The following is a 27,245-nucleotide window of genomic DNA, read 5'->3' as shown; positions in this document are numbered from 1 at the left end:
TTGAAGACCCTTGAGGCCTCCAGCCTTTCCCCTTGGATAACTTTGAAAGGCATCCAGTGAGTTCCAGTTTGGGCAGGGGTTTGTTTATTCTGCTTGGTTCAAGTCAGGGCTACAGATCCCTAATGGTTTTCATGTCCCTAAAGGTTTTCCACATTTGGGCAAGATCTATGCTTTATGGAAGCCCAACGAGGCACTGCTCCCAGCCCCTCGGGCTGAGCAGTCTGCGTCAAGACCAGTCAATAGCCCAAACTCCGAGAGAAGTTTAGCAGCATATATCCCTTGGCACAAGTGTGGGGATTTTCACAATGCTGCTGTGTCATAGTAAAAATGCCTCCATTCTTAATCAACTGTAACTTTTATTACCTTTTCATTTTTCTCCCTGTGATGCTAAATTTTCAAGACCAATCTTTTCTCCTGTAAGCACTGCCCTGGGCCAACATAAACTACATGTGTTCACACTGGCTTCTGGCCCTTTATTTTGAGCACAGTATTCCTGATCTGGGAATATCCATGCAGGTTTGTGATTACGACTCTCCCTCCTTCCGAGGGTGTCCTACCTCCAGACTCTTGACCTTTGTTGGCATTTCCTTCCTAAAATTCAACCTGCTTTAAGAGCCTGCGATGGCTCTCTAATGCTTTAGGTCCAAATTTTTCCCTTGTTTTCTCCAAATTGTGACCACATCTACCAACTTAGCCTTATGCCTCCTTGTATTCCCCCCATGAGATCTCGACTGAGAATCACTTCCTCATTCTCACCCTTTACTTTATCTCACATATTTTTCTTGCCTGAGACCCCTTGCTTGAATGAGACCTCTCTCCCCCATTTCCAAGCAGAAACAGGTTCACAGAAGACATCCCTGCTTCCAGCCCAGCCTCCTAAACCCAAGAACTGAAATTCTCCCTGGCATACCACCCAGGGCACCCAAAAGAAGATGTCTGCAGGGCCAGGCAGGTGAGAAAATGAGACCCGAGCTGGGAGGGAGACAACCCAGCGGTGGGGTTGGGGTGGGTAGGGAGGGTGGGCTGAGCTGGTGCATCTTGCTTGGAGGCGGGTGTATGGATTAGGGCCAGGAGAGAATGGGGGCCCAGGGGAGAATGGGGGCCCAGGGGTGCCAAAAAAGATAGAACTCTACAGTCTAGCTCAAAATTTCTCTAATTTAAAAAAATACTGAAGCTGTCAAGGAAAAAGCCACATGGCCTGGATTTGGCCCGCCAGGGAGTTTTTGCTTCCTTGGTTAAAGCAAGACACTGCTATGACTCAGTACTGAGTGAGTCTGGCCTGGAGTGGAGGAGTGTTAACAGTCCCCCTGGGCCTGCGGGGCGGGTAGTGGGGGTGGGGGGGTATCATCAATCTTCCTTTCTAGTCCACACCACAAACCTTTCTTCTAAACTTCTTGGAATACACTTCCCAGGAAGTAGAGAGAGCTGGGTTACTAGGTTATTTGTCCTTTGCCTGCCTCTTCAGAACAACCACAGAGTACTAAGGCTCATCTGAGCTGCAGCTTTCTTTCAGAGTACCCTTTATTCTCTGATTCAATATCCTCGGTGGTTTTAAATGCTAACATTTTTATCTGGGTATAAAGAGGGCTAGAGTCATCTCAAGCTGATTTTTGTCTGAATCATCCTTTTGAAAGAGAAATCCTATTGTGTCCCTTCTTCTGTTTGAAACTTGGTTTTCCATGGCTCCCAAGGATACAGACAGGGGCCCTTAACTAGAGTCTGTCCTTTCTGGCAGCTTGCTTTACTTTTCTGTGGCTTAGCTTCTTCTTATGTAAAAATATGAGTTTTAAATTAGATTAAGAAAAACAAAAAAAAACTTGTCAGAGTGTCCAGCTCACCGTGAGCACCCAATACCTGCTAGCCTTTGTCATTCTGAGTTCTCCAGACTTTCTTGAGAGGGAACCCTCCAGATCTCAACTGTCCACTCAAACTTCAAGCCTGCCATATTCCTGGCTGTCATGGGGCCTTGGTAAATGATTACTTCTGTCTGGAACATTCTTCTTGCTCCCCTTCCCTTAGATAACTAAGGAGAGCCTTTAGCCTTACATGGAAGCCTTCTCTACTTGAGTCAAATCTCCTTTTAGAGGGTCACATACTCATGGCCCTTCCCCTGGTAGCATGCACCATGGCCACAACTTGTCGTTTATTTGGTAATTACTTGACTCCCTTCTGGTCTTTAAGTTCCATGTGGGTGGGTACAATGTCTGTTCTATTCCTGGTAGCTGGCAGTAAAGGTATTTAATAATATTTGCAAGATAAATGAATTTCCACCACCAGCGGCCTGTCCTTGGCATGTGTTGGGGTATGATGACCGCTGAGAGAGGGCATTCCCCCAAATACAGAGAGGGAATATAGACCCCTCTCTCAGTGTGAGGGCTGTGGAATGGAGGTGCCTTCATCTCTTTGCTCAGGAAAGAGACTTCAGACCCTTCAAAGCAGGGCTAATGCAGAGATTGGGGTCACTCCTTTTCCCCTTTTCTCTTTTCTCAACAACAGCGTAGGTCCACTTTGCAGAGATAAGGCCCTCAAGTGCCCTTGTCAACTGGCTCAGGGGTACGAGACAGAAACAGACCAGAGAGAAGTCATTCCATCGCTGTCTGCCTCAATATGGGCCAGGGCAGGACTCTCTCACTCAGAGGCCAAGGAAGATCAAAGGCTTAAATATTCCTCGTATGGCTCTCAGACAGTCTGACTTCTGCCCTGTACCTCCAGTCACAGATTGAGCAGGATGGGGACCAGCCCAAGCGAGTTTTGTAAATGATGCTTGAAAAATAGTCATTGCTGGTAAGTTAACTCTGGATGGTGATGCTCACGGGTTCGAACCAGATGGCTTCAAATTTCTTTCCTGGTTTTAGTATGGGGAATTGTATGTTATCTTGAGTTGTATGTATGTATTCATTTACTTATTTTTTCACTCAACAAAATATTTTCTGAGACATCCTCTCCCATTTGGTTGATTCTGTGCTATGACTATTCAGTCGTAGATGGGAAGATCCTTCCACCCACCCCTACAGGTTCCCATAATAAAGAATGCTGCAGATGTCTTAGCAGTCCTGGGAGGAGGACAGGGCAAGGAGGCAGCAGGTACACAGAGAAGAGATCAGTTTTGTAGTCTGGATGGACTTGCAATCAAATTGGGGGTTCTATGTTATATTTATGTATGTACACATTCACACGCGTGTATGTTCACACGCACACAAGGTCAGTACAGGGTGAAATGTGAGTCGGAGTTAAAACTGTAGGATTTCCTGCTGGTTAAGAACTTGGGCTGGGGATCAGAGAGACTTGGAGACCAAACGCAGGCTTTGCTCCTTTAAGCCTAGCTAAAGGTTTTAGTTCTAGACTTGGTAGTCCATAAGCTCAGATCCTGTGCATTGCCAGAGTTTCTGAAAGTTTTATACTGTCAGTTTCCCTCCATGTTTCCAGATCATCCACAAAAATTTCTGCTTGAAATGGATTTTAGACCAGTCTGCTTACTAATGCACAAGTTGAGTGATTCTGGGTGTGAATCGGGGTAAAATACCCATGACTGTTAGCAACGGTGTTTCTGGTGAATGTAAAATTCACAAGGAGAACCTCAGAGGGGCGGAAGCAACCATTTGTTCAGGCCATCATAGAATCATTTGTTATTACAATGAAATAGAGAGTAAAAAAGGCTTAAAATGCCTGATATGTACATATTTCCAGCTGGCAAAACATTTTATACTTTCCAGAAGATGGCAAAATCTTCTGTTAGAGTTTAGTCCATTGAAAACCAAACATTCTTAAAATGTCCACTTACAACTTTAACTGTACCAGTAATTTCTTGGTTTTAAGACTCAATTCCGACAGAAGTTTAAATAATGACTCAGACTGTCCTGAGATCTTCTCTTTTTTCCTCTTAAATATTTGCTACTAACCCACATGTTATTATAAACAAATTATAAGTATATTCCACTATGTTCTATAAATGTTCCCATGGACAAGAATTTTCCTAGCTCATTTAAGTGAGGTTTTTGTCCTTTAAAAAGGTAAACAATTTAAAAACACTCAAAAGGATTAGTTACATATATTGAAACATTTAATTTTATTGTAAAGAGTAACGCATCTTCACAAAAATGTACAAACTCTAACTTGAACACTAAATTTTATACCAATCTTAGTAGACATGGTGCCCAATCCCAGGAATAAATGCTTAGTGTCTTTTCTACTCTGGAGGGAACAGAGATGATACCAGCAAAAAAAAACGGAACTAAAACAACAGAAGCATCATAATAGAGGCGAGAGCTTGTTTTCCTTAGTTACATAAGGTGTTCACATTTCTCCAGGCTCTTAAGTGATTTTAGAAACCTCAGACTTCACTCAAGTTGGTACAGGGACCCTCTGAGCCCCTATATTCTGTTTTTATCTCAACTATAACATTTATTACCATCTGAAAATTGCAGGGATGTTTGTCCATCTCCTGCACTATCAGGTCACTTTCTTGAAAGTTAAGACTTTGTCTTATTCACTGTTTTATCCTCAGGGCCTAGCACAGTGCTTGTCGCATAGAAGATGCTCAACAACTGTTTGTTAAATGAATTCATGAGTGATCTGATGCATGAATCCTAAGGAAAACCTTACAAAGGGGCAGACTCCAGCCTCTAGATACCTCCTTTCAAGTGTCCTGTAAGGATGTGAGGGCGATCTGGTTGTGACATCTGTCACCCCACTGATCGCCAGGGTTGATTCGGCTGATCTGGCTGGCCAGGCGGGTGTCCCCTTCCTCCCTCACCACTCCACGTGTGTCCCTCCCAAAGCTGCACACTCGGTCAAAGAGGACGACCATCCCCAATAGAGGAGGACCGGTCTTCAGTCAAGGGTATATGAGTAGCTGCGCTCCCCTGCTAGAACTTCCAAACAAGCTGTCAAGTGTCCTGTAAGATACTACGTTTCTGAGTCCAGAGCCAGGGAAACCTGGAGGTTTGTGTGCATCTAAGACTGAGTTAAGAGCAGAGCACCTGAATTAGGAAGAGTGGAAGGCTGGCATTTCAAGCAGCTGGTAAGGGTGGCAGCAATCGTCTCTACCCTTGTCATCCTCAGCGTCACATCATCAACCTAACATTTACTGAACAGAGATGCCAGGTACCTTGCTCAGTTCTTTATACACATTATCTCATTTAGTCCTCAGAACACCTCTGTGAAGTTGTCACTTTTATTCCTGATTTACGGTGGCAGGCACTAAAGCCTAGAAAGTAAAGTCACCTATTCAAGATGGCATAGTGTTGAAATCGAGACTCAAACCCAAGATAGAATGACATTCCCAGTCAATTTCTTTTAACCATGAAGCAATTAATAGGACAAAGAGAGCTCCAGTAATACTTTTCTTATTCATTCTAAGCCCTTCTCCTCACTTACTTTAACAAAGCCTCTGTCCCCCTTCTCATCTGAATGTGAGCCCCAAATGGCTGCAGAAAACAGTATCATTGGAAACAAGGGGCTTGAATCCATCAGTTTGCACACAGGCTCCAAATGCCTCTTTTTAACCACTAGTTACGTAGTATGGACAAGGACATCAACATTCAAACAGTATAAATGCGTAGGGGGTGACAAATAAAAGGCCTCTCTTGGAGGCAACCATTTTTGCATGATTCTGTGCCTATTCTTTGACAGTTATCTTTTAACTGTAAAAAAGATTTTGGAGATTTCCCTGATGGTCCAGTGCTTAAGAATCTACCTGCCAATGCAGGGGATATGGGTTCCACACCTGGTCTGAGAACTAAGGTTCCACATGCCTCAGGGCAACTAAGACTCATGCAGTCTAACTACTGAAGCCCAAATGCCCCAGAGTCCGTGCTCCACAACAAAAGAAATCACCGCAATGAGAAGCCCGAGCATGTGCTGCAACTATAATAGTTCCACAAGTAGAGAAACCCGCATGCAGCAACAAAGACCCAACCCAGCCAAAAATAAATAAATAATAAAGTACAATTTAAGGATGGAAAGAAAAGATTTGCATCTCATTAAAAAATATATATATTCCCTTCCCTTTCAAGAATAGTGTATTTAATCACCTCGATGGAAGATGAGAAATTTGGCCCATTCTCCCCATCACTGCAAATTACATCTTTTTAGTTTTATTTTTCTGTTGATAACTGTATTGTTTCAGCTTTAAATACTATTCTTCCTGTGCTTTCTTTTTTTAAAATTTATTTTAAATTGATTTAAATACTATTCTTAATCATCTCTCTTTATATTTCAATTTAAATGTATTTCTTAACTCCCCCAACGTTATCCAACTGCTCTTTCTCCTTCTCTAAACGTTCCTTTTCCAAGATCAATGCAATGATTTCTTATTCCAGGTTGTTTGGGGGGAACATTTACTTACTGACATTGAAAAGTCATATTTTAAGACTTCTTGATTTAAAATAGTTATATGAGTTCAGTGTTATACGCAATAAGCAAGCTTTGGAGGAAAGGATTGGAATTGCTTGTTTTTTTGGATACAAAGTTTCAAATAACTATCTTGCAAATGGTTTTCTGAAACATGGCCCACTCTGAGTTTCTGGAACTAGGACTTGGTATTTTTATGCTCAGTTCAAATATGGGATGAGATGGTTGGACGGCATTACTGACTCAAAGGACATGAGTTTAAGCAAGTTCCGGGAGTTGGTGATGGACAGGGAAGCCTGGCATGCTGCAGTCCATGGCATCGCAGAATCGGAACACGACTGAGCGACTGAACTGAACTGAACAAGTACGGAAAGTCCAAGTGACTGACTGGGGTTGCTGTCCTCACCAGTCATCTTTCTGAATTTAGTGTTAGGATTCAACCAACCCTTAACTTCTTGATTTCTTGATGCAATGGGAAGGATAGCATATGATCCAACAATTCCATTAACTTTTACCAACATTGGAAGGATGTACTCCTAATGGTAACAACAGGGGGCAATTGTGTGCACTGTACAAAGGTCTGTACCCAAGTGGAAGAGAGATCTGAGTCTACATGCTGTGCACTAAATGACGTCTGTGGCGACGAGGCTTCATCACTCTGGAGAGAGTGAAGCGGGGGCCTTTTTGCAATTTTTACGGATTACAGTGGGCCAGCAGTAACCGACACTGCCTTAGCAATGCTGTTGTTCATTTGCTCAGTTCTGTCCGACTCTTTTCGACCCTGTGGACTGCAGCACGCCAGGCCTCTCTGTCCCTCCCCATCTCCCCGAGTTTACCCAAGTTCCTGTCCATTGCATCAGTGATGCCGTCCAGCCATCTCATCCTCAGACACCTTCTTCTCCTTCTGCCCTCAATCCTTCCCAGTATCAGGGACTTTTCCAATGAGTCAGCTGTGTGCCTCAGATGACCAAAATACTGAAGTTTCAGCTACAGCATCAGCCCTTCCAATGAGTACTCAGGGTTGATTTCCCTTAAGATTGAGCGGCTTGGTCTCCTTGCTGTCCGAGGGACTCTCAGGAGCCTTAGCAATGCCTCGTCCTAAATGCCTCCAGTTCTCACTACTCTTTCCTTGCATCCACTTTCTACACCAGGCATTCTCACCGGAAGTATCAGAGATTCAAGCTCTTCCCCTCCCCCTTTGGCCATGCTTTTTTTTTCCCCCATTGGTCATGCCTTGTAGCTTACAGTATCTTAGTTCCTCAACCAGAGATTGAGCCTGGGCCCTGGGCAGTGAAATCATGGGGTCCTAACCACTGAACTGCCAGGGAATTCCTGATCAGAGACTCTTGATTTGGTAGGTTTGGGATGAAGCCAAGGAAAGCTATTTTGTGGACACTCAGGCTGGGCGATTCTGATGCAGGTGGGCTAAAGATGATGCTTTGAGCAGCCCCACTCCACACTGCAACCAGATGGATCTTTCTTTTCTTTTCTTCTAAAGGATCTGATCACATCACATCCTTCCTTAGAACTCTTCTGTGTCTCTCCTACTTACAAGGTAGAATCCAAGCTCTTTATCATGAATTACAGCCCCCTGGAGATCTATTTTCTTGCCCCATACCTTCCTATTTACTTCCTGTGCACCTCAAACTTTGGCCATAACAGCATAGTAGACCAGCAGTCCCTGAACACATCATGCCTTGTCCTGTCTCAAGTCTTTACATCTGGATGCTCTGTTTCCTCTGCCAGTTACCATTGGCTCCTCTATCTGTCCCTGATGCTTGCAGGGGAGTTTCCTTCATCAGTCAACACCCCAGGTCTCTATTCCAACCCACCAGATCCCTCTCTTCACAAAGCCCAGCTAGGATCCACTACAGAAAGAAAAGGAGATCGTGTTTTTATGGGGTAGCAAGTGAGGAGTAAATGGGCTGATACAGTTAAGGGGGCTCTGGACCCCCAGAGGCAAGAGGTGTCTGAGGAAGAAGGGAGAAGAGTTCAGAGAGGGAGCAAGGAAGGCCCTGGTGATAGCTCTGTAACCATTCCAGGACTTTGTGCTGATAGAACCTTCTGAGACACTGAAAATAACTTTTGTACCAGCTTGGAAACTTACTCAATGTATCTGCATTTTCATTTGGTATGAGCCTGATATGTTCGTGCAGCCCACAGTGAAAATTAGTCCTTTCTTTGGTTCTAAAATTATCTCATTCAATTAAATGTGATAAAGAGCAATGATCACATGTTCCTTGATTCTGTGAACACATCTGCCCCTGGAATCCATGAAAGTTTATGGACTGTCTGTTCTGTGCCTGGTCCTGTGTCAGGCAAGATGCTCATGGGAGAGGAGGATGAATATTAGAGACTGAGACCAGAAAAATCCATAATCAATTAACACAAAGCAGAAATGGACAGTGCCATCAGAGAGCTGCAAACATGTCTGCATCATAGCTGTGACCACAGGCCCTGGAGAAGCTTGATCTGAGTTGGCTACACACACTGACTAGTTGTATGACCTTAGGCAAGTCATTTAACCTCTGTGAGCTTTAGTCTCCTAGCACTAATAATTTCTTCCTTACAGGATCTCCAAAAAAGGACTGTCGTAGTTTCCTAGCGCTGCCCTAACAAAATACCACCACTGGATGGTTTAAAACAACAGAACTTTGTTTTCAGTTCTAGAGGCTAGAGGTCCAAAAGCAAGGTGCTGGCAGGGCCACGCTCCCTCTTATACTCTGGTAAGAATTTTCTCCTGTCTCTTTCCAGTGGCTGCTGCTGGCTGGCAGTCCTTGGCATTCCTTGGTTTGCATGCATCACTCTGATCTCTGCCTCTCGTCTCACATGGTGTTCATCCCAACATGGTCTGTCTGCCTGTTTCTTCTTTTGATAAGGAAAACCATTCACTGGGTTTAGGGCCCATTCTAACAGAAAACAACCTCATCTTAATGCAATTACATCTGCAAAGATATTACTGCCAAATAAAGTCCCATCATAGGATCTGGGCTTTGAACTTCAACGTATCTCTTTCAAGGGACACAAGTCAACCCAAAAGGACTACATGAAATAATGCAGATGAAGGACTTGGTGCATTGGCTGAACCACAATAAGGACTCAACAGGCTGCCTGAGTTCAAGCACAGACTTTATCACAGACTACCCGTGCACTCTTAAGCAAGTTTCTTCATATCTCTGGGCCTCAGTTTCCTCATTAGTAAATAGTACCTCTCTCATTGGATCATTGAATGGTTTTCAATGAAGTCAAACATGTGAAGCATTCAGAGTAATACCTGGCACCCAGCAAGAACTAAAAAAATAATATTCACAACTATTACTATGATTCTAATTCCAACCCTTCCCTATGCCCAACTTTCTCTTTACAGATGGGAGAGTTTACAACTTCAGATATAACAGTAATAAGGATGTCAGCTTGGAAAAGTTTTCTTAAAAAGTTAGTTCCTCTGCTTGACCCTCCTCCTCCCCCAAAATACACTTGACTGTTTTGACTCAAGAAGCATCATATATCTGGTAATATTTGAGGCTGATGACTTTGTGCTGCCCTGGAGCCTTGGAGATGTTCCCCCTTGTTATAAGCAGGGGTATGGAGTCACACTCATCAGAAATACTGCGCAGGTTTAGGTCACATCTAGACGTCAAGTCACACTCCTGGATCATGCCTGGCCACATGTATCCCAAGGCAGACGGCTTTCATCCTGCACCCACCAAGCTTCCTGACCCCACCTTCAACTGACTAGCCTTGAACTTTGTGAATCTTTTTAGGGTGGCGGTAAGGGCTACTTCAGTAAACTGGACTCCTATTATTACATTTTCAATGAAGTGAGAAATATTATCTTACAAGTTGAAGGCTTCCAGATGTGATCTTTCCATTCTTCACTGAGGTGACACCGCCCTAGACAATAGTGGGCACCGAATAAATACTTCTCAGTTGATTAACTGGTATCAAAACATACCCCAAGTTGCATTAAAGCATACTTTAACATCAAGAAAATAATTTCAAGGTCACAAAACTAGTAAGTCAGATTTAAATACACTTAAATCTTGGAATTAGAACCATGGAGACATCTTCTCTTGCCTGGTAGGCATGTAAAGCGTAATTGTTTTGATTATGAGGAAGTCAACCAAGACAGCCTTCATAAACTAAATTATTTATGAGGTACAATCACATAGTTCAAATGTGTGTGTGTATATTCCTATTAGGTCTTCCTATTTTTATACGCAAAGGTATTCACTTTAGAAAAAGACACAAATAGAATATACTTATTGCAGTAAAAGAAAATAAGTTGAAAATTATTAGACCTTTCTATCAGAAACAGAATATTCCCCATTTTCAAATAAGAATATTACATCTGCAGGGCACTTTTTCTTTTCATGTGAAAGTGAAAGCGTAAGTCATTCAGTCACGTCCAACTCTGTGACCCCATGGACTGTAGCCCGTCAGGCTCCTCTGTCCATGGAATTCTCCAAGCAAGAATACTGGAGTGGGTTACCATGCCCTCCTCCAGGGGACCTTCCCGACCCAGGGATGGAACCCAGGTCTCCCGCATGCAGATTTTTTTATAGTCTAATCTATGATGAATAACTTTATTTATTAATAACTATTCTCTACATACGCACACCCAAACTGGTTAAAAAATGAGCATTTCCTACTACATAATTTAAATATGGGTGACTATGCTTTGTCCAAGTTATATGTAAATATTTAATCTTTTGATTTACAAACTTAGGAACAAGCTGATACAAAATGTACACTTGAAAACAGCCACATTATATTGAAAAATCCTCTTTCTTATCACTATTTTTTTATTTTACTTTTGCTATTTCAGTGCTTTGAAGTGAAGTGAAATGAAGTCACTCAGTTGTGTCCAACTCTTTGCGACCCCATGGACTGTAGCCCACCAGGCTCCGCAGTCCCTGGAATTTTCCAGACAAGAGTACTGGAGTGGGTTGCCATTTCCTTCTCCCATTACTATCAATTACCTCATTCCTTTCTCTCCCTTTTGACCTAATCTTGCTTTTATAATTTTTAGTGGGGAGTACATTGGAAAAAAGAAAAGTAGGCAATGGATTTAGAAAACGTCTTTCTGATTATTGAAGTCAAGAACTCTTTTGGCTGCCACTGCTCTACAGAGTTGGTCCTGGGATTCTAGCAAGGTTAATGGGGAGGAGGAAAAGGGGAATTAGATGGGAAGCGGAAAGATCTTGACTGTATTCAACTAGTGGAAGTCCCTGACAGGATGGAGTAAGTTCTCCATTTTGAGACAGTATGCTGCTGCTGCTGCTGCTGCTGCTGCTACTAAGTCGCTTCAGTCGTGTCTGACTCTGTGCGACCCCATAGACGGCAGCCCACCAGGCTCCTCTGTCCCTGGGATTCTCCAGGCAAGAACACTGAAGTGGGTTGCCATTTCCTTCACCAATGCATGAAAGTGAAAGTGAAAGTGAAGTCGCTCAGTCATGTCCTACTCTTAGTGACCCCAAGGACCGCAGCCCACCAGGCTCCTCGGTCCATGGGATTTTCCAGGCAACAGTACTGGAGTGGGGTGCCATTGCCTTCTCCTTGAGACAGTATATCCTTGCTGATTGATGCGTCATATCAGAAAATGCTTCTCATTATTTGGCAAACTTTCCATTGAGGAGACGGACCATCCTCACTGGTCCTGAAGGCAGAAAACCAGGAATGAACTGACTATCGGCTGATTTTTTAGAGCTACTCATAACCACTGGAGGGGTGCAAACTGATGAAGCTGTTGGAGAGTTAGCAGAATCTTGTAGACTGTGGTAATGCTGCAGAGCTGGCCAGTCAACCCTGACATTATCAAGTCCTGACTTAGGAATGCCCTGTGAGTAATGAAGAAACTGGTTGGACATTTTCTCTTCCTATTCTTACCTACTACAGGCAGCTCCAACCCTCATTTTGTAATCATGACCACTTCCAGGAGACAAGTTGACTTGGGGCATCTGTAGGTCACCTGGAAAGCTGTCTTCACATTTCTTTTTCACAAACTTGGTTCTTTCTAACATCTTAATGGGCCTGGCACTAGAGACCTGCACCATGTGTTCCTCCTGTTTAAATCCTTTTATTTGTGAGTGTGTGTGAATTTGTGTAAAAACATACATAACAAAATTTAGCATCTTCACCATTTTTAATGCAGCTGAGTTGTATTGAGTAAATTCATATTGTTACACAATTATCACCATGATCCATCCTCAGAATTCTTCATCTTGCAAAATGAAACTCTGTACCCATTAACAGTAACTCTGCATCCAAACCCTCCCTCCACCAGCCCCTACAACCACAGTTCTACTCTCCGTCTGGATGCTTTGGACTATTCTAAGCACCCCCACACGAAAGGAATCATATAGCATTTGTTTTTCGTCCTCCTTTTTTTCCCCCCTACCTTTTCTAACTTGATTTAATCCACTTTCAATGTGATCTCTCTCATGGAGAAGGTCATTCTTTTTGACCCTCTTCCTTACCTTTTCCCTCTGGGAAAAAATTACAAACTCTGTCCTGTCTCCCTCTTCCCCTTCATTCCATGTATAAGCCTCTCATTAAAAGAAAAGAAAGTTACTGGGATAATAATTTTCTGAATCTTTCACATTAGGTATGAGTTTCAAAATATAATTAACCATAATAACAGAACTATAGATGCCAACATCTAAAATCTCTGAAATGGCCCAAAGTTCTTTACAAAATCTCCATGCAAGTTTTACTTTAACTCTACTCATCTTAATTAAAATGGTTTCCCCTCAACAACAAATGCCTTTTAACTCATTTGTATTGCTTTTTTCCTGGAGGCTGATGCTCAGTATTCTAATAATTGTGTTTTTCTTTCCATTCCATGGGAAGTGTGTAGATTTCAACTGTGTTGTGGGTTAAGGAGGTTTTTGAGGACTAAAGTCTGGAACCAAATCACCATGTTTAATACTGCTTCTCCAGGAAAGCGTCCTGCGTTCCACACAGCTCCTAAGAAATGAACTCTGGAAAATGAGTCGTTTATAACCTGGAGACTGAGTGTGTCACACACTTCCCATAGATTTTCATTAGTGACACAGAGCTGAAGTGTGCTCGATGCCACAGAACACACAGTGAACAATAAAGCAAGCAGGCAAACATGGCAGAGCAGCCAAGTATGTCGTCCAGACCCCTGCTGGAGTAGGAGGCCGATAGAGCTCAAGACCCAGCTACTCAATATGCTGAACCTATAGGCTCTCTAAACACTCCATGATTTTTGAACGGCCATGTATGGTTGTTTAAGATGTATTACATTCCACTGCATGTTGAAGAACCATATATTTCACTACAGCACATACAGATTTTGAAAACCCCATGGGAGAAAGCACTGAAGTTGAAAAAGATGTCCAAGAGAGCAAGGTAGAGATACAGAAATTAGCTTGGAGCTGAAGCCAACCTGCTAACTATATTATTCAGCAGAAACTACTTACAGACAGATATCAGACACCATTAAAGAGCTGCAAAACAGAAAGTTAAAAGAAACTCCCAACTCTTGCATAAAACCCAATTCAATGATAACTCATTAGCTGATGATCCAACAAGTCCCAGAGATGGGAATGCTGATCTCAGAGTTCTGATCTGAACAGGAACGTGCAAAGAGCAATGGAGATCAACTTACTTACTATCAGGGCAACAGACACCTTAACTAATGGCCTCCTTTTTTCTCCCCAAAGGACTGTGTAAGACTGGAGGCAGCCTGCCTGGGAACCAAAACACAACATTTGGGGAGCCTGGAGATATGTCCTTTTTCAATTAACAGAGAAGAAACAAAGTGGCTTTTATTGACTTTGTTCCTTTGCAGCCAAACCATTTGTCACATGGACCATTAACTCTACTTCCAAACGCTTTGAACTCTTAGAGTCACTTCCACATTATTTGGCTTTTAACTCTGTGCAGTCTGTTCTTTGAATACTCGGTGCATACAAATCTGGCTGCCTCACTAGGATGATAAAAACTTAAAGGCAAGAAAACTGACTTGTATGTTATTAGGATCTCCCATAAGCCCTACACACTGCTTGGCACAGGGCAGGTATCTGATATAAAAGCCTGATTAACACACAGGATAAGCTCCTTACATAGAGTCGCAAGCATTGAAGCTCTGCCAACTCTATATGTCAATTTCAACTCGAATTCCCAGGAAGATCACTGATGCAGAATGCAAGCTTGGCAGTTACCAGGAGCCACATCAGAATAGAGAAATCTTGAATCCTGTGGGTAGGGGAAACCCTTACTCCCTAGCGACTACAAGTTCCATGGGTGGAAAAGTGAAAGTGAAAGTCACTCAGTTGTATCCGACTTTTTGCGACCCCATGGACTATACACGCCACGGAATTCTCCAGGCCAGAACACTGGAGTGGGTAGCCTTTCTTTCCTCCGGGGGGTCTTTTCCATGGGGGTAAGGGCTATGTTTTGTCCCCAACCCAGAACGCAGGGGCTCAAAAAATGTATGCTGAATGAATGAAACATATATGAATCTGAGTTTCTCCTCTTTAGTCTCTGGGATTAGTGGTCCCCACCTTGTGTTTTTCTTCTTTCATCATTTATAACCGATCCACAACAGTTAAGGTGACACCAGAAAACAAATCAGCATGGCATCCACATGGTACACAGACAGGTGTGGACCTCCTCTAGGGTCTTCCCAAGGGGTGCTGGGGTGGGGCAGGGTAGGGGAGGTTGAGGGTCAAGGAGGAAGACCACTGGTGTGATAATCACAGGTCTGGGGCTTGCTGTGGAGGGACGAGAGGGGCTCTCCTTGCGAAAAGTGGCAGGATGTCAGAGAGGGTTCTTGGCAGCCCCTGAACAGTGGAACGCTGCTCTGCATGGTCCCTGTCTGGCTGGCAGCTTCCTGCCAGGGAAGGATGCCAAGTGGGTGGTGACAGCTGTGCAGTGCACAAATCTCCATTGGTGCGCGGCCATTTCTGACCTGCCTGTCTGCCACTTGTTGGTAGTAGCTGGGAAGTTCTGATGCAGAGACCCCATACTCCACTAGTTTTCATTTCTTAGCAGGATTTCTGACTATCTTAGTCTTTTAAGATGGGAGTCGTTGGAAGATGGCCTTTAGTTTCTCCGGTCAACATGAACCTATTAATTCTGTGTAGGCAAGAGGACTCTATTCCACTCGGTTTTGAGTGAAACAGTTGGTTTTCACTGTGACCACATGACTACACTTTTTCACGAGCTTTTTCATTTTTATTTTTTTACAGTAATTGACATCTGTCATATACCACCACTAGGAGAAATCATCTATTAGAATAACTTAAAAAAATTAAACACAGCCTTTTAGTCATTTACTTCTTTTTAAAAAGAAACTTCAAAATCTTAACGTTCATTATTTGGAATGCTTACACTTTAAGGGATTTTGGTAAAGGACTATCATTTTATATTCTTTTAAAGCAGCTACCTTTTCTGAAAGTTGTTGATAAGAGGACTCAATTTTCCATGAGGAGATGCATAAATGTTAACTCAGACTCTTTTCTGCATTGAACGATAAAGAGTTAAAAGTGAAATGTCAGACAGTACCTTTCAGCATCATTCGTCCTGTGGATCCTCCAAAAGAATTGAGGAGGCTGCTTCTTGCTCCTAAAGATGTGGTGGCTTCCAGGAGAGAGCCGGTGATGTACTGAGATATGGAAGTCCTTTGCAGGGTGGCACGATACTCACACACTGTGTCTCGGACACATTGCTTTAAGTACGGACTGACACTGATCCTTTCATGGGCTGTCTCGGAGGCTGGGAGCTTGGCGAAAAAATGGAGAAGAGATCTAATTGTCTCTTCCGTGGCTTCTCCCCTTCTCACTGCACTGTAGATCTGTGAATAGCACAAAGTACAGGAAGTATTAATCTAGTTTCTTAGAAAAGCAAATTAACTTGTTGACAAAATGCCAAGATGACTTATTAAGAAAGAAGTCTCAGTCGCTCTAAGCGCAAACACTCGTGAACACTGGGCTCATACATTAACCTGAACATTCTACAGACACCATTTATTTGGGAAAGCTATGTGCAGTTATGAAATAGGTCGTTCAAACAACCCTGCTATCAAACAGAGCACTTACGACTTGTACCGACCAAAAATACATTCAGCTCAAATTTCTCCTCCCCTTTATCAGAGCAAAGCTCGTCTACAGTGGGACAAGGGCATACCTTTCCTATTTGTCGTTCTGGACTCTCTTGAGTGACTCCCCCAGATCTGTCTATCTCCAAGGAACCCTGCAGACTCACATTCATGAGGAATCCTCCTTTCATGCTCAGAATGAAGTAAGGGTGAGTGGGTTAAGGGGCAGGAGAACTTCTATATTCCCTTTTTGGTTATAAGCTTTCAATCCATCAGCTTGGATCAAAGTCTTTGAATCCTTTTTCCCCTCTTCCTCCCTGACCTCCACATCCAGTGAAATGACAGATCCTGTCCACTTCTCCTTCCTTCCTTTCTTCCTTCTGCCTCTGCCACTATCCTGATTTCCTCTTTCCTTCATCATCTGAATTCACCAAGGATTATTTCAAAGATATTGGATTATTACAACATTTTCCCAGCCATAATTCCAATCCACTTCAGTGCAATTGTTCAACATGCATTCATGTAGCTCTGCTCTGTGCAAGGCACTGCATTGAAAGATGTAAAGTGTTTACGAAGAGTAACAGACACCCCTTGCACTGTAGGACTTCATAATCTAACTTAGAAAGTGAGACCTGAAAGTTATGAGGTTTGACATTGTATCTGGGAGGTATGGGGTTTTGTCAAGGTCTCTGGGAAGCCGGAGCCTTCTTGGCAGTGTATAAATGCCAGAGAAGAAAGATAGCACAGGGTGAATTAACCTAGCTTTCTGATGGTGGAATAAACGTTTACTATATTGTGTTGTCTCCATCATGCTACCTTGAGCACCATGCCTTGGTTGACAATTGATGCATTAAATTAAAAAATTGTTCTTCTGTGTTTATATACCAGGTATGTGTTAGGCCTTGGTAAATACAACAGCTTCTCCTCTCTGAGAGTTCACAGTCTAATAAGGAGGGTGAACAGATAAAAAGTTCAGGGTAGGGTGACAGTGGAGGTCATCTCCTCTGGTGACAGCGATGAGTGGCAAGGGAAGGGAAGAACCTTGCATGCCCTTCAGACTCTGCAGGCACCCTTGTGATGCTGCACACTCCAAAGCTCACCTTAACTAGCACGCCGGGGTACTCAAAAGGACCCCTATGGAGCTAGTCTGTGGTGACACCCCGACTAGATTCCTACTCTGCCTTCCTCTGCTTTCTGGTATAGACTTTCCATTTGAAGACAGGGTGTGGAATCTTTAATTCTGTTGTTAAATTCCTAGTGGCCACAGAGATGGTGTGCTGGGACAGAAGGAACCCAGGCTTTGGGGTCAGGTTTGTGGGGTTGCACACCCAGCTCTGCCTTGACCAGTCAGAGAGGATACTAATGCCCATTCTTAGAGATGTTCTGGGATTCCCCCGACAATACATACAAAGTGCTCAGTCTGGTGTCTAGAAACGGTGCCCATTAGCACCAAGCAAGAAGAGAATGGACCCTGCTCTAAACAATCATCAGGTGATTGTATAACAACAGAGCACAGTCTGTGAAATTCACAGTGATGGAGTTATACCCTTGCTCTTCCGTGCTGGATAATGTCATCCTAACCTTATTTGGGTGTATTGTGAGGACAAATGGGGGTAGAGAGTTGCAGAGCTCAGGACCTGCTTTTCTTCTCCCAGCTCCAAATCACACAGGCAATCTCTAACACACTAAGTCTCAAAGAGTCCATCAGAAGTAAACACTCTGGATGTTCAGAGAAGAGAACCCACTGTGAGACTTAAGAGGTAAAGATAAAGAAAGAAGCCTGGCTCTAACTGGGGCAGCTGAGGGAGGCAAGTCACATGGCAAGTAAGGGTGAAGAGGCTGGAAAACATTGTGTCCTGGGGACAGTGAGGAGAGCAGGTATTAAGAGCAGAGAGTGTAGGGAAATCACTGGGGAATTGAAAAGGTCAGTTGGCTTGACAAAGGAGAGCCTTGAAAGTCAAGAAAAGAGGTTTAATCTATCAGAGATGGGTAGCCCTTCACTGTTTTTGGTCTATTTGTTTGTTTTCAGCGGAGGAAAGCTGCTAAAAAGGCCCCGTGGCTCAGTGCTAAAGAACCTGCCTGCAGCGCAGATGCAGGTTCAATCCCTGGGTTGAGAAGATCCCCTGGAGCGGAGTATGGCAACCCACTCCAGTATTCTTGTCAGGGACATCTCATGGACAGAGGAGCCTGGCAGGCTACAGTCCATGGGGTCGCAAAGAGTTGAATATGACCGAGAAACTTCACTTTCTTTCACTTTGCCACTGGCAGGCACATAGTGAATCCCTCCTAGATTATCCAATGGCTAGTCCACTTGCCATCACAGACACGCGAGAGAGCCCAGCAAAGATCAGCTCATCCAAACTAGGAGAACCGTCCAGACAATTCACAGGAACACAAGCTATATAAATGACTGCTGTATAAACCATGAAGCATTGGGAATGCCTTGGCACAGGGCAAAAGTCAACTTACACAATGACGATGTGGTAGGTGCAATGATAAGTATTTCCTTGCATGATATCTGAATCCACACACTAGCCCTATGAGGTTGACTCATTTTGCAGATGGGGACAGCGAGCCTAGTGAGGCAGAGTGAGACAATTAACTTCACACAGCTGGTAAGCGACTGAGCCAAGACTGAAGCTGGGTTTGTCCAGCTCTGTGGTTCCACTTTATCCATTGCACTAAGCACGGTCACACCCAGAACCCAAACAACAGCATTCAAGAAAATGTTGTTATTTGGCAAGAGTGTTAAGTGATGTTAACATTGCAGTTGTTATAGTTTTTATTCATGATAATTCCTTTCATGGTCACCCTAAAGTACTTTGGAAAACAGTCAAGTTACGACTAATGAACGAGCAAATATGTTTCCTTTTTATGGAGATTTGTAGTTTAAATTACAAGGTGAAAAAATATATAAACTTTATCTCACTTGATTAATGTGGTAATAGAAGGTGCTAAAACTTAGACAGACTAATGCCCTATATGGGTCAATATCTTTTTTGATATAAAAGCAGCATCTTACAACAGGGCATCCAATCTTGGTAAAAAGATATGTGTCCATCCATTTATCCAACAATTGATTTTTATTTATTGAAAACATACATTGCGCCAAGCCCAGTGGCTTTGGGGATCCAGCAGAAAGCAAAAAGAACTTTATTTTACTGGAGGAAGGCAGACAATAAACAAGTAAATCAAATAAGTTAGCTAAAAATTGTAGGCTATTATAAATAATCAAGATACATTTCAGATATGGACTCTACAGCACTTGCTAAAGTCACTGGGAATGAAGGAAGGAGTCAAAATTTTTATAGTTGGCCATTGTGGAGTTCTTAGAACTTTTAAGATATAAAGCATTTGTCTTTATATGTATATTTGCATAACATAAATATAAATTAATATAAATATTATAAATCGACTATACTTCAATAAAAAAGATTTATATAAAGAACTATAGATCAATGTTGCCAAAAGGGCCCTTCATAGCACCTATGTTTACCCACCACTGTGAAGTGTGAGTGGGTCCCCTCCATGGAATTACACTACTTCCACTATGGTGGGGCTGCGTTTGAGAAGCATGACCTCAATATTATGAAGTTATTTGCATAAAAGCAAGCAGTCCTTAGATAATACTTAAGGAGACATTTGAAGTTCCTTGTGACTCAAGAAACCAACGCTGGGACATGGAGTTCAGATCCAAACCCAAATAAAACAAACATTCAAGGCTGGGTAATTCAGACAGAGATGAAATCAGACTTAAGAGCACTGAAAGACATAAAGCAGCCAGGTACATCGGGTCCATAGCACTCACCCAGGAGGAAAGCTCCTTCTTCTGTACAGCCAGAAAGGACTTTGTCTTATCTTGACTTCTACTTGGGTCAAAGAGAGTGCTTGACAAGGGGAGTCAATTTTGTACTTGCTCTGTTCCAAAAGCTTTCTTTCTAGGGTCAGAGCTCTGGAAAATCACAATGTTCTAAGATCTGATAGCATATCTCATGAAATCTTTCAACAAGAAGAAGGCTTTTTACTTAGGTGTCCATTGACCCTTAACAGTAGTATTTGTGGGCTTCCCTGTGGTTCAGACAGTAAAGAATCTGCCTGCCAATGCAGGAGACCTGGGTTCAGTACCTGGGTCAGGAAGATCCCCTGGAGAAGGGAATGATTACCCACTGCAGTATTCTTACACTGGAAATCCCATGGACAGAGGAGCCTGGCAGGCTACAGTCCATGGGATCTCAAAGAGTTGGACATGACTAAGTGATGAGCACACACACACACACACAATAATGCTTGTAATCACCACAACATCTAATGAATATTTAAAATGAAGTAGGCACTGAGCACTGAAACACGATTTCATCGAAACTCCAGAACAGCTCTAGAAAGAGGTCCTACTATTACCATCACATAAAAATAAGGCACTAATGCGCATACACCTGACTCAGCATCAGGACTCTGCATCTGTAAGCCAGTACTGCTAGCCACCAAACCAAACAGTTAGAGAATCCTATACTGCTGTTGTCAAAGAAACCTTTTTTTAGAGAGGGGTAGATAGCTAGTGGGAAGCTCCTGTATGGCACAGGGACCTCAGCTTGGTGCTCTGTGATAACCTAGAGGGGTGGGATGGGATCGGTGGGAGGGAGAATCAAGAGAGAGGGCATATATGTATACATATAGCTAACTCATGTTGTTGTACAGCAGAAACTAACACAAATGGTAAAATAACTATATTCTAATTTAAAAAAAAGGTAGAAAGAAAGGTAGAGTGGATGCAAAGTACTGATAAATTTACCAACAGCTGAATTCGCAACAACAATGCTACTGACCATTAGACAGTGGAGTCATACTTTCAAAATCTGAAAAGAGAACCTAGATTACTATGGGTATTGCAGTAGCGATCCTGCCACCTCTCTTTATAGTCTGTTTCCTCCCTCTAGAATGCAACTTCAAGAGGATTTTATTTCCGTTTTCACTCCTCTATCACCAGGGTCTGGAAGTTTTGGCATTACAGCTTCTCAATAAATAGCTCTTGATTGAATTAATGAAGGTCTTTTATATCTTCACCAAGAAATCGGCTAGAATCCTTTAGTTTTTTGGTCATGACCTTACTGGATTCATCTAAACCACAGGTGGCATTGTATTGTCACCTGTATGTGCTGAACATCAGATACAGAAGTCACATCAAATAGCACCAAATCTTTACAAAGCATTCAGAAAAGCTGCAACCAGATGAGGCTCTAATTGTGAGGCTCCCCAGGTGGCTCAGTGGTAAAGAATCTGCCTGCCAGTGAAGGAGACACAGAAGACATGGGTTCAATCCCTGGGTTGGGAAGATCATTTGGAGGAGGAAATGGCAACTCACTCCAGTGTTCTTGCCTGGAAAATTCCATGGATTAGATGGAATTCCATGGATTAAATTCCTGGTGGGCTACAGTCCATGGAGTTACAAAGAGTCGGACACAACTGTGTGACTGAGCACGCACGAGCACGCATACAAATGTGATCTTTTCTGAGAATCACCAATAGTTTAACATTATCCCATTATCATTTGCTGATTTTCCTAAGAGTTGAGAATGCTTAATCAGATCTAGTCTCCATGCTGAGTTTTCATGAAAAGGATGATTTGAAAGAATCATGGGTGTTTTTCTTTCTGGCTTACTTCACTCTGTATAATCGGCTCCAGTTTCATCCACCTCATTAGAACTGATTCAAATGTATTCTTTTCAATGGCTGAGTAATACTCCATTGTGTATATGTACCACAGCTTTCTTATCCATTCATCTGCTAATGTTCATCTAGGTTGCTTCCATGTCCTGGCTATTATAAACAGTGCTGCGATGAACATTGGGGTACACATGTCTCTTTCAATTCTAGTTTCCTCGGTGTGTATGCCCAGCAGTGCAGTATACTAACACATATATATGGAATTTAGAAAGATGGTAACGATAACCCTGTATGCGAGACAGCAAAAGAGACACAGATGTACAGAACAGACTTTTTGACCCTGTGGGAGAGGGAGAGGGCAGGATGATTTGGGAGAATGGCATTGAAACATGTATAATATCATACAAGACACGAATTGCCAGTCTAGGTTCGATGCAGGATACAGGATGCTTGGGGCTGGTGCACTGGGATAACCCAGAGGGATGGTATGGGGAGGGAGGTGGGAGGGGGGTTCAGGAGTGGGAACTGATGTACACCCATGGAGGATTTATGTTGATGTATGGCAAAACCAATACAGAACTGTAAAGTAAAAAAAAAATTTTTTTTTAAATAAAAATAAAAAAATAAAAGGATCATGGGGCTTAGAGAAAACAGATACGGATTCAATATGGACTTTCTGGATTCAGCAAATACTGAGCTGCAGTTACAGAGACTATGGTACATGCATGAGGACAATGACACACACAAAAAAGGACAAACTCTGTCATGTGATCAAAACCCACCCCCTACCACAGTTTTCTATATCTAACATGAAGGGGTCAACTAACATTATCCCTACATCCCTCTAGTGTTACTGTTTGACGACCAATACGTCTCAGCTTTCTTAAATGGAGGACAGAGGATATTGATTAACCTCAATTTTAATGATAATTTTGATCATGATACTTTTTAATTTTTTTGAGCATAATTGATTTACAATGTTACCTTACTTTCTGCTGTACAGCAAAGTGAATCATATATCCATATACACACATACACTTTTTGTAGATTCTGTTCCCACATAGGTCATTACAAAGTATTAAGTAGGGTTCCCTGTGCTCCACAGTAGGTTCTTATTATCTGTTTTATATATAGTAGTATGTATATGTCAATCCCCATCTCCCAGTTGATCTCTCCCCACCTTCCCCCTTGGTAACCATGTTTGTTATCTGCGTCTGTGAGTCTGTTTTGGAAATAGGTTCATTTGCACCATTTTTCCTAGATTCCACATACAAGTGATATCATATGATACTGGTCTCTCTCTGACTTACTTCACTCAGCATGCCAGTCTCTAGGCTCATCCACGTCACTGCAGATGGCATCATTTCATTCTCTTTTTGGATCATCATTATTCTTGAATACAGTCTATTGTCAGTATCTCACTTATCAGCGTTCTCCTTCAACATCATCTGTCATTTCTCACTAGTGACTATATATCCACTTCTAACAGCACCCTTAAACTCCCCAAAATGTGATACTTAAAGTAGCCTGAGCTGGAAAAACAAATAACCACGGTTATCTGAACTGTGTAAACTGAGAGTTAATAGGCTGGGGAACAATGCAGGAGCCTTCCTCAAGGAATCAAGTGTGAGAGTTGTGGTTTGGAAAGCCCTTTTACTGGTCTCATGTGCCCCTTTCCTAAATTCTGGAATCCAGAAGCAGTGTTCTAGAAGGCTGAGATGCTGGAAGCTTGATTTCTGATGGATGTGTGTGTCTACACAAAATGCAATGACATAAAAACCGCCAAGTTTCCTGAAGAGTCAACAGAAACAGTGAGGCTGTTATGGGCTGGAGAGTGGTAGCTGAGGCAGCCTGGAGGCCAGAGTGGTAAGGATGGGGAGAAGGAATTTGGTAGCAAGCCCGTTGCTTCCTTTGCTCTTCATTCTACATTCCATTCAAGTGCCTGTGCAGAGAATTCCATTCTACTGAGAATATTCAGACCATGCACGAGACACTGACCAAACAGAGCTCCACAGAGCCAAAAATAAAGACTTTGCTAAGGCCAGGCCAATTAACCAGAGCTATGCCACCCGCTTCTGTAGGAAGTCAAAACTTTATGACTGCAGGAAACGTCTAAGGAGTGTGAGGCGATGTCCCCAGGACACTTGATAATCTGGGAAGGTAAAGGCTGGGAATGAATGCCCTTCCACATATCTTCCTCCAATTCACATTTTACACTTGTGTTCAGATTTTGCCTCCTCCATGCAGCTTTCCTCCAGCTTCAGCAAGAACTAAGCATCATTTTTTTGAGTTCCAGCTTCCCCCATAGAAAACTCTATAGTGGCACTTTCTGTAGACTGGGGAAGTCGCTGTTTACTCCCCCTCCAGGCTCTGAGCTCCCCAGGTGGGGACGGCAGTCATGTTTTGTTCCACATTTTGTCCCCAGCAGGAAGCACACTGCCTAGCTCCTTGCAGGCAGTGAAGAGAGGGGGTAGGGGTGAAAGCACTGAAATCCTTACAGCAGGTGCTCAAAGTGTGGTCCCCAGAACAACAGCCGCAGCACCTGGGAACTTGTTAGAAATACATATTCTTGGGCCCCACTACCTCAGACCTACTAAACCCAAAACTCTGGGGTTGGGGCCCAGAAACCTGCTTTGTAACAAGCCTTCTGGGTGATCTTGATTCCTGCTAAAGTTTGAGAACCTGATATTTTATGAGATCACATTACCTTTCATTTCTGACTGCATTTCTCATGTTATCCGTCCCATAAACATGCACATCCATGCCATCTGCCTTCTAGAATGGGAGCTCCTGAGGGCAGGGGGGAGGTGCTCATGTCTCTCTATTTCCCCAAAGCCCCTACCTCAGAGTCCAGCACAGGGCCAACCCGATAAATGCTATTTTCATGAAGAAGCATCTCTTGCAGAAATTCCATGCAGCTATTCATGTACCAGGCCTTTCTGAAACGATGCTTCTAGCTTAATATTTCCCAGGATGAATCATGTCTGAGATACTAATTCTACTGGGAATTACCATACAAATGAATCATATTTGTAATGAGAAAACCTGGCTGCCAAGGAAGCCTCTTGAAAAAAAAAATCAAATCAGTACAAATGGATTATGTTGGGAGGCTTGTGATGTCAGGCTGCGAATTAGGTCGACAGAAGGGATTTAAAGGCCTGAACTACCAGGCTCCCTGCAGCTCCAAGGAGCAGCGGGTCAGTTAATGAATCACATGGGGACAAAGACCCTGCAAGACAAAAACAAACTTTCACAAATCCTCTAGATTGTGTTGCCCTGGCTCAGAGGCTTGGGGCAGCGTTCTTGCTCAGATATGCACATGGGAAGCTATGAGGGAAAGAAAGTTCCTGAAGTCCTGTGGGGGGCTGCTGTGTCCACAACAGGTAGATGAGACCAAGATCAATCTGTAGGGCTAGGTTGTTTGCTTCCTGAGCCCCAACTGGATCCCTACTCACCAAGCTTCTAACTTCCCTTCCTCTGCCCAGCTCAAAATGATCAGTTCAGTTCAATTCAGTTCAGTCTCTCAGTTGTGTCTGACTCTTTATGACCCCATGGACTGCAGCACGCCAGGCGTCCCTGTCCATCACCAACTCCCAACATCGAACTCATGTCCATTGAGTCGGTGATGCCATCCAACCATCTCATCCTCTGTTGTCCCCTTCTCCTCCTGCTTTCAATCTTTCCCAGCATCAGGGTCTTTTCCAATGAGTTGGTTCTTCGCATCAGGTGGTCAAAGTATTGGAGTTTCAGCATCAGTCCTTCCAATGAATATTCAGGACTGATTTCCTTTAGGATGGACTGCTTGGATCTCCTTGCAGTCCAAGGGACTCTCAAGGGTCTTTTCCAACACCACAGTTCAAAACCATCAGTTCTTCGGCGCTCAGCTTTCTTTATAGTCCAACTCTCACATCCATACATGACTACTGAAAAAACCATAGCTTTGACTAGACAGACCTTTGTTGGAAAAGTGAGGTCTCTGCTTTTTAATATGCTGTCTAGGTTGGTCATAACTTTCCTTCCAAGAGCAAGTGTCTTTTAATTTCATGGCGTCAGTCATCATCTGCAGTGATTTTGGAATCCCCCAAAATAAAGTCAGCCACTGTTTCCACTGTTTCCCCACCTATTCGCCATGAAGTGATGGGACCAGATGCCACGATCTTCGTTTTCTGAATGTTGAGTTTTAAGCCAACTTTTTCACTCTCCTCTTTCACTTTCATGAAGAGGCTCTTTAGTTCTTCTTCACTTTCTGTCATAAGGGTGGTGTCATCTGCATATCTGAGGTTATTGATATTTCTCCCGGCAATCTTGATTCCAGTGCGTGCTTCATCCAGCCCAGCATTTCTCATGATGCACTCTGCATATAAGTTAAATAAGCGGGGTGACACAGCCTTGACATACTCCTTTCCCAATTTGCAACCAGCCTGTTGTTCCATGTCCAGTTCTAACTGTTGCTTCTTGACCCGCATACAGATTTCTCAGGAGGCAGGTCAGGTGGTCTGGTATTCCCATCTCTTTAAGAATTTCCCACAGTTTGTTATGATCAAAAGCATCAGTGGAAACATCTATCCTGATGGCCCCAAGAGGCCCCTTTCTGCCTGGGTCATTGCTTCTGGACCAACCAACACTACCTTTCCTCCTTCTATTCTTTGCCTGAAGACTGCCTGAGGCTGACCTCCTGGAACACACTGCTCTGACCACCAAGGGTGGGACGGAGAGCAGATGCCTTAGGGTGGAGAGAAAGAGCCTGGTCTTTGCATCCTGTGATCCTGCTGGACTTCTAGTGCTACCACCTACTAGCAGCGGGAAGTAACTTGTGTTTCTTTTATGGAGGTTATCACAGGGTTGTTATAAACCAGGATTAAATGAGATAAGACAGCTATGGGTTCTCCAACTACATAGCCCTGGAGGATCCAAGTGTTCACTATAGCATCCATACCTGAATCTCTAGAGCTCTAAGGCCACGCCTGCTTGCTTGCAAGACCAGAAACAACTTCGCACCCCGCATACCTATCACCCCTCCCCCTCCTAGTTATTCACTGGTGCTCCCAAGGTGGTGGAACCTCTTCTAAGCTCAGGAGTAAGTTTGCCCAGCCTCCTCAATGTGAACTCATGTGGAGATGTCTGAGTGTTTTCTGGTCCACAGCTCCATGAACAATCAGACTCT

General features: G+C 43.2%; 1 protein-coding gene across 1 annotated transcript in view; it reads right to left on the bottom strand.

Annotated features, from left to right (window-relative positions):
- PLCE1 (phospholipase C epsilon 1) overlaps window positions 1–27,245 on the bottom strand; it is a 326,931-nt gene that overhangs the window by 179,605 nt on the left and 120,081 nt on the right. Inside the window, exon 2 of the mRNA XM_052660896.1 lies at window positions 15,889–16,177. Within this exon, the coding sequence (XP_052516856.1) occupies window positions 15,889–16,177 (289 nt within the window). The remainder of the gene's footprint in view (window positions 1–15,888; window positions 16,178–27,245) is intronic.

This window comes from Budorcas taxicolor, chromosome 23, assembly GCF_023091745.1.
Source record: "Budorcas taxicolor isolate Tak-1 chromosome 23, Takin1.1, whole genome shotgun sequence".
Taxonomy (NCBI): Eukaryota; Metazoa; Chordata; class Mammalia; order Artiodactyla; family Bovidae; genus Budorcas; species Budorcas taxicolor.
The sequence above is the reverse complement of the archived record's forward strand: the minus strand, read 5'-3'. Positions and strand labels throughout refer to the sequence as shown.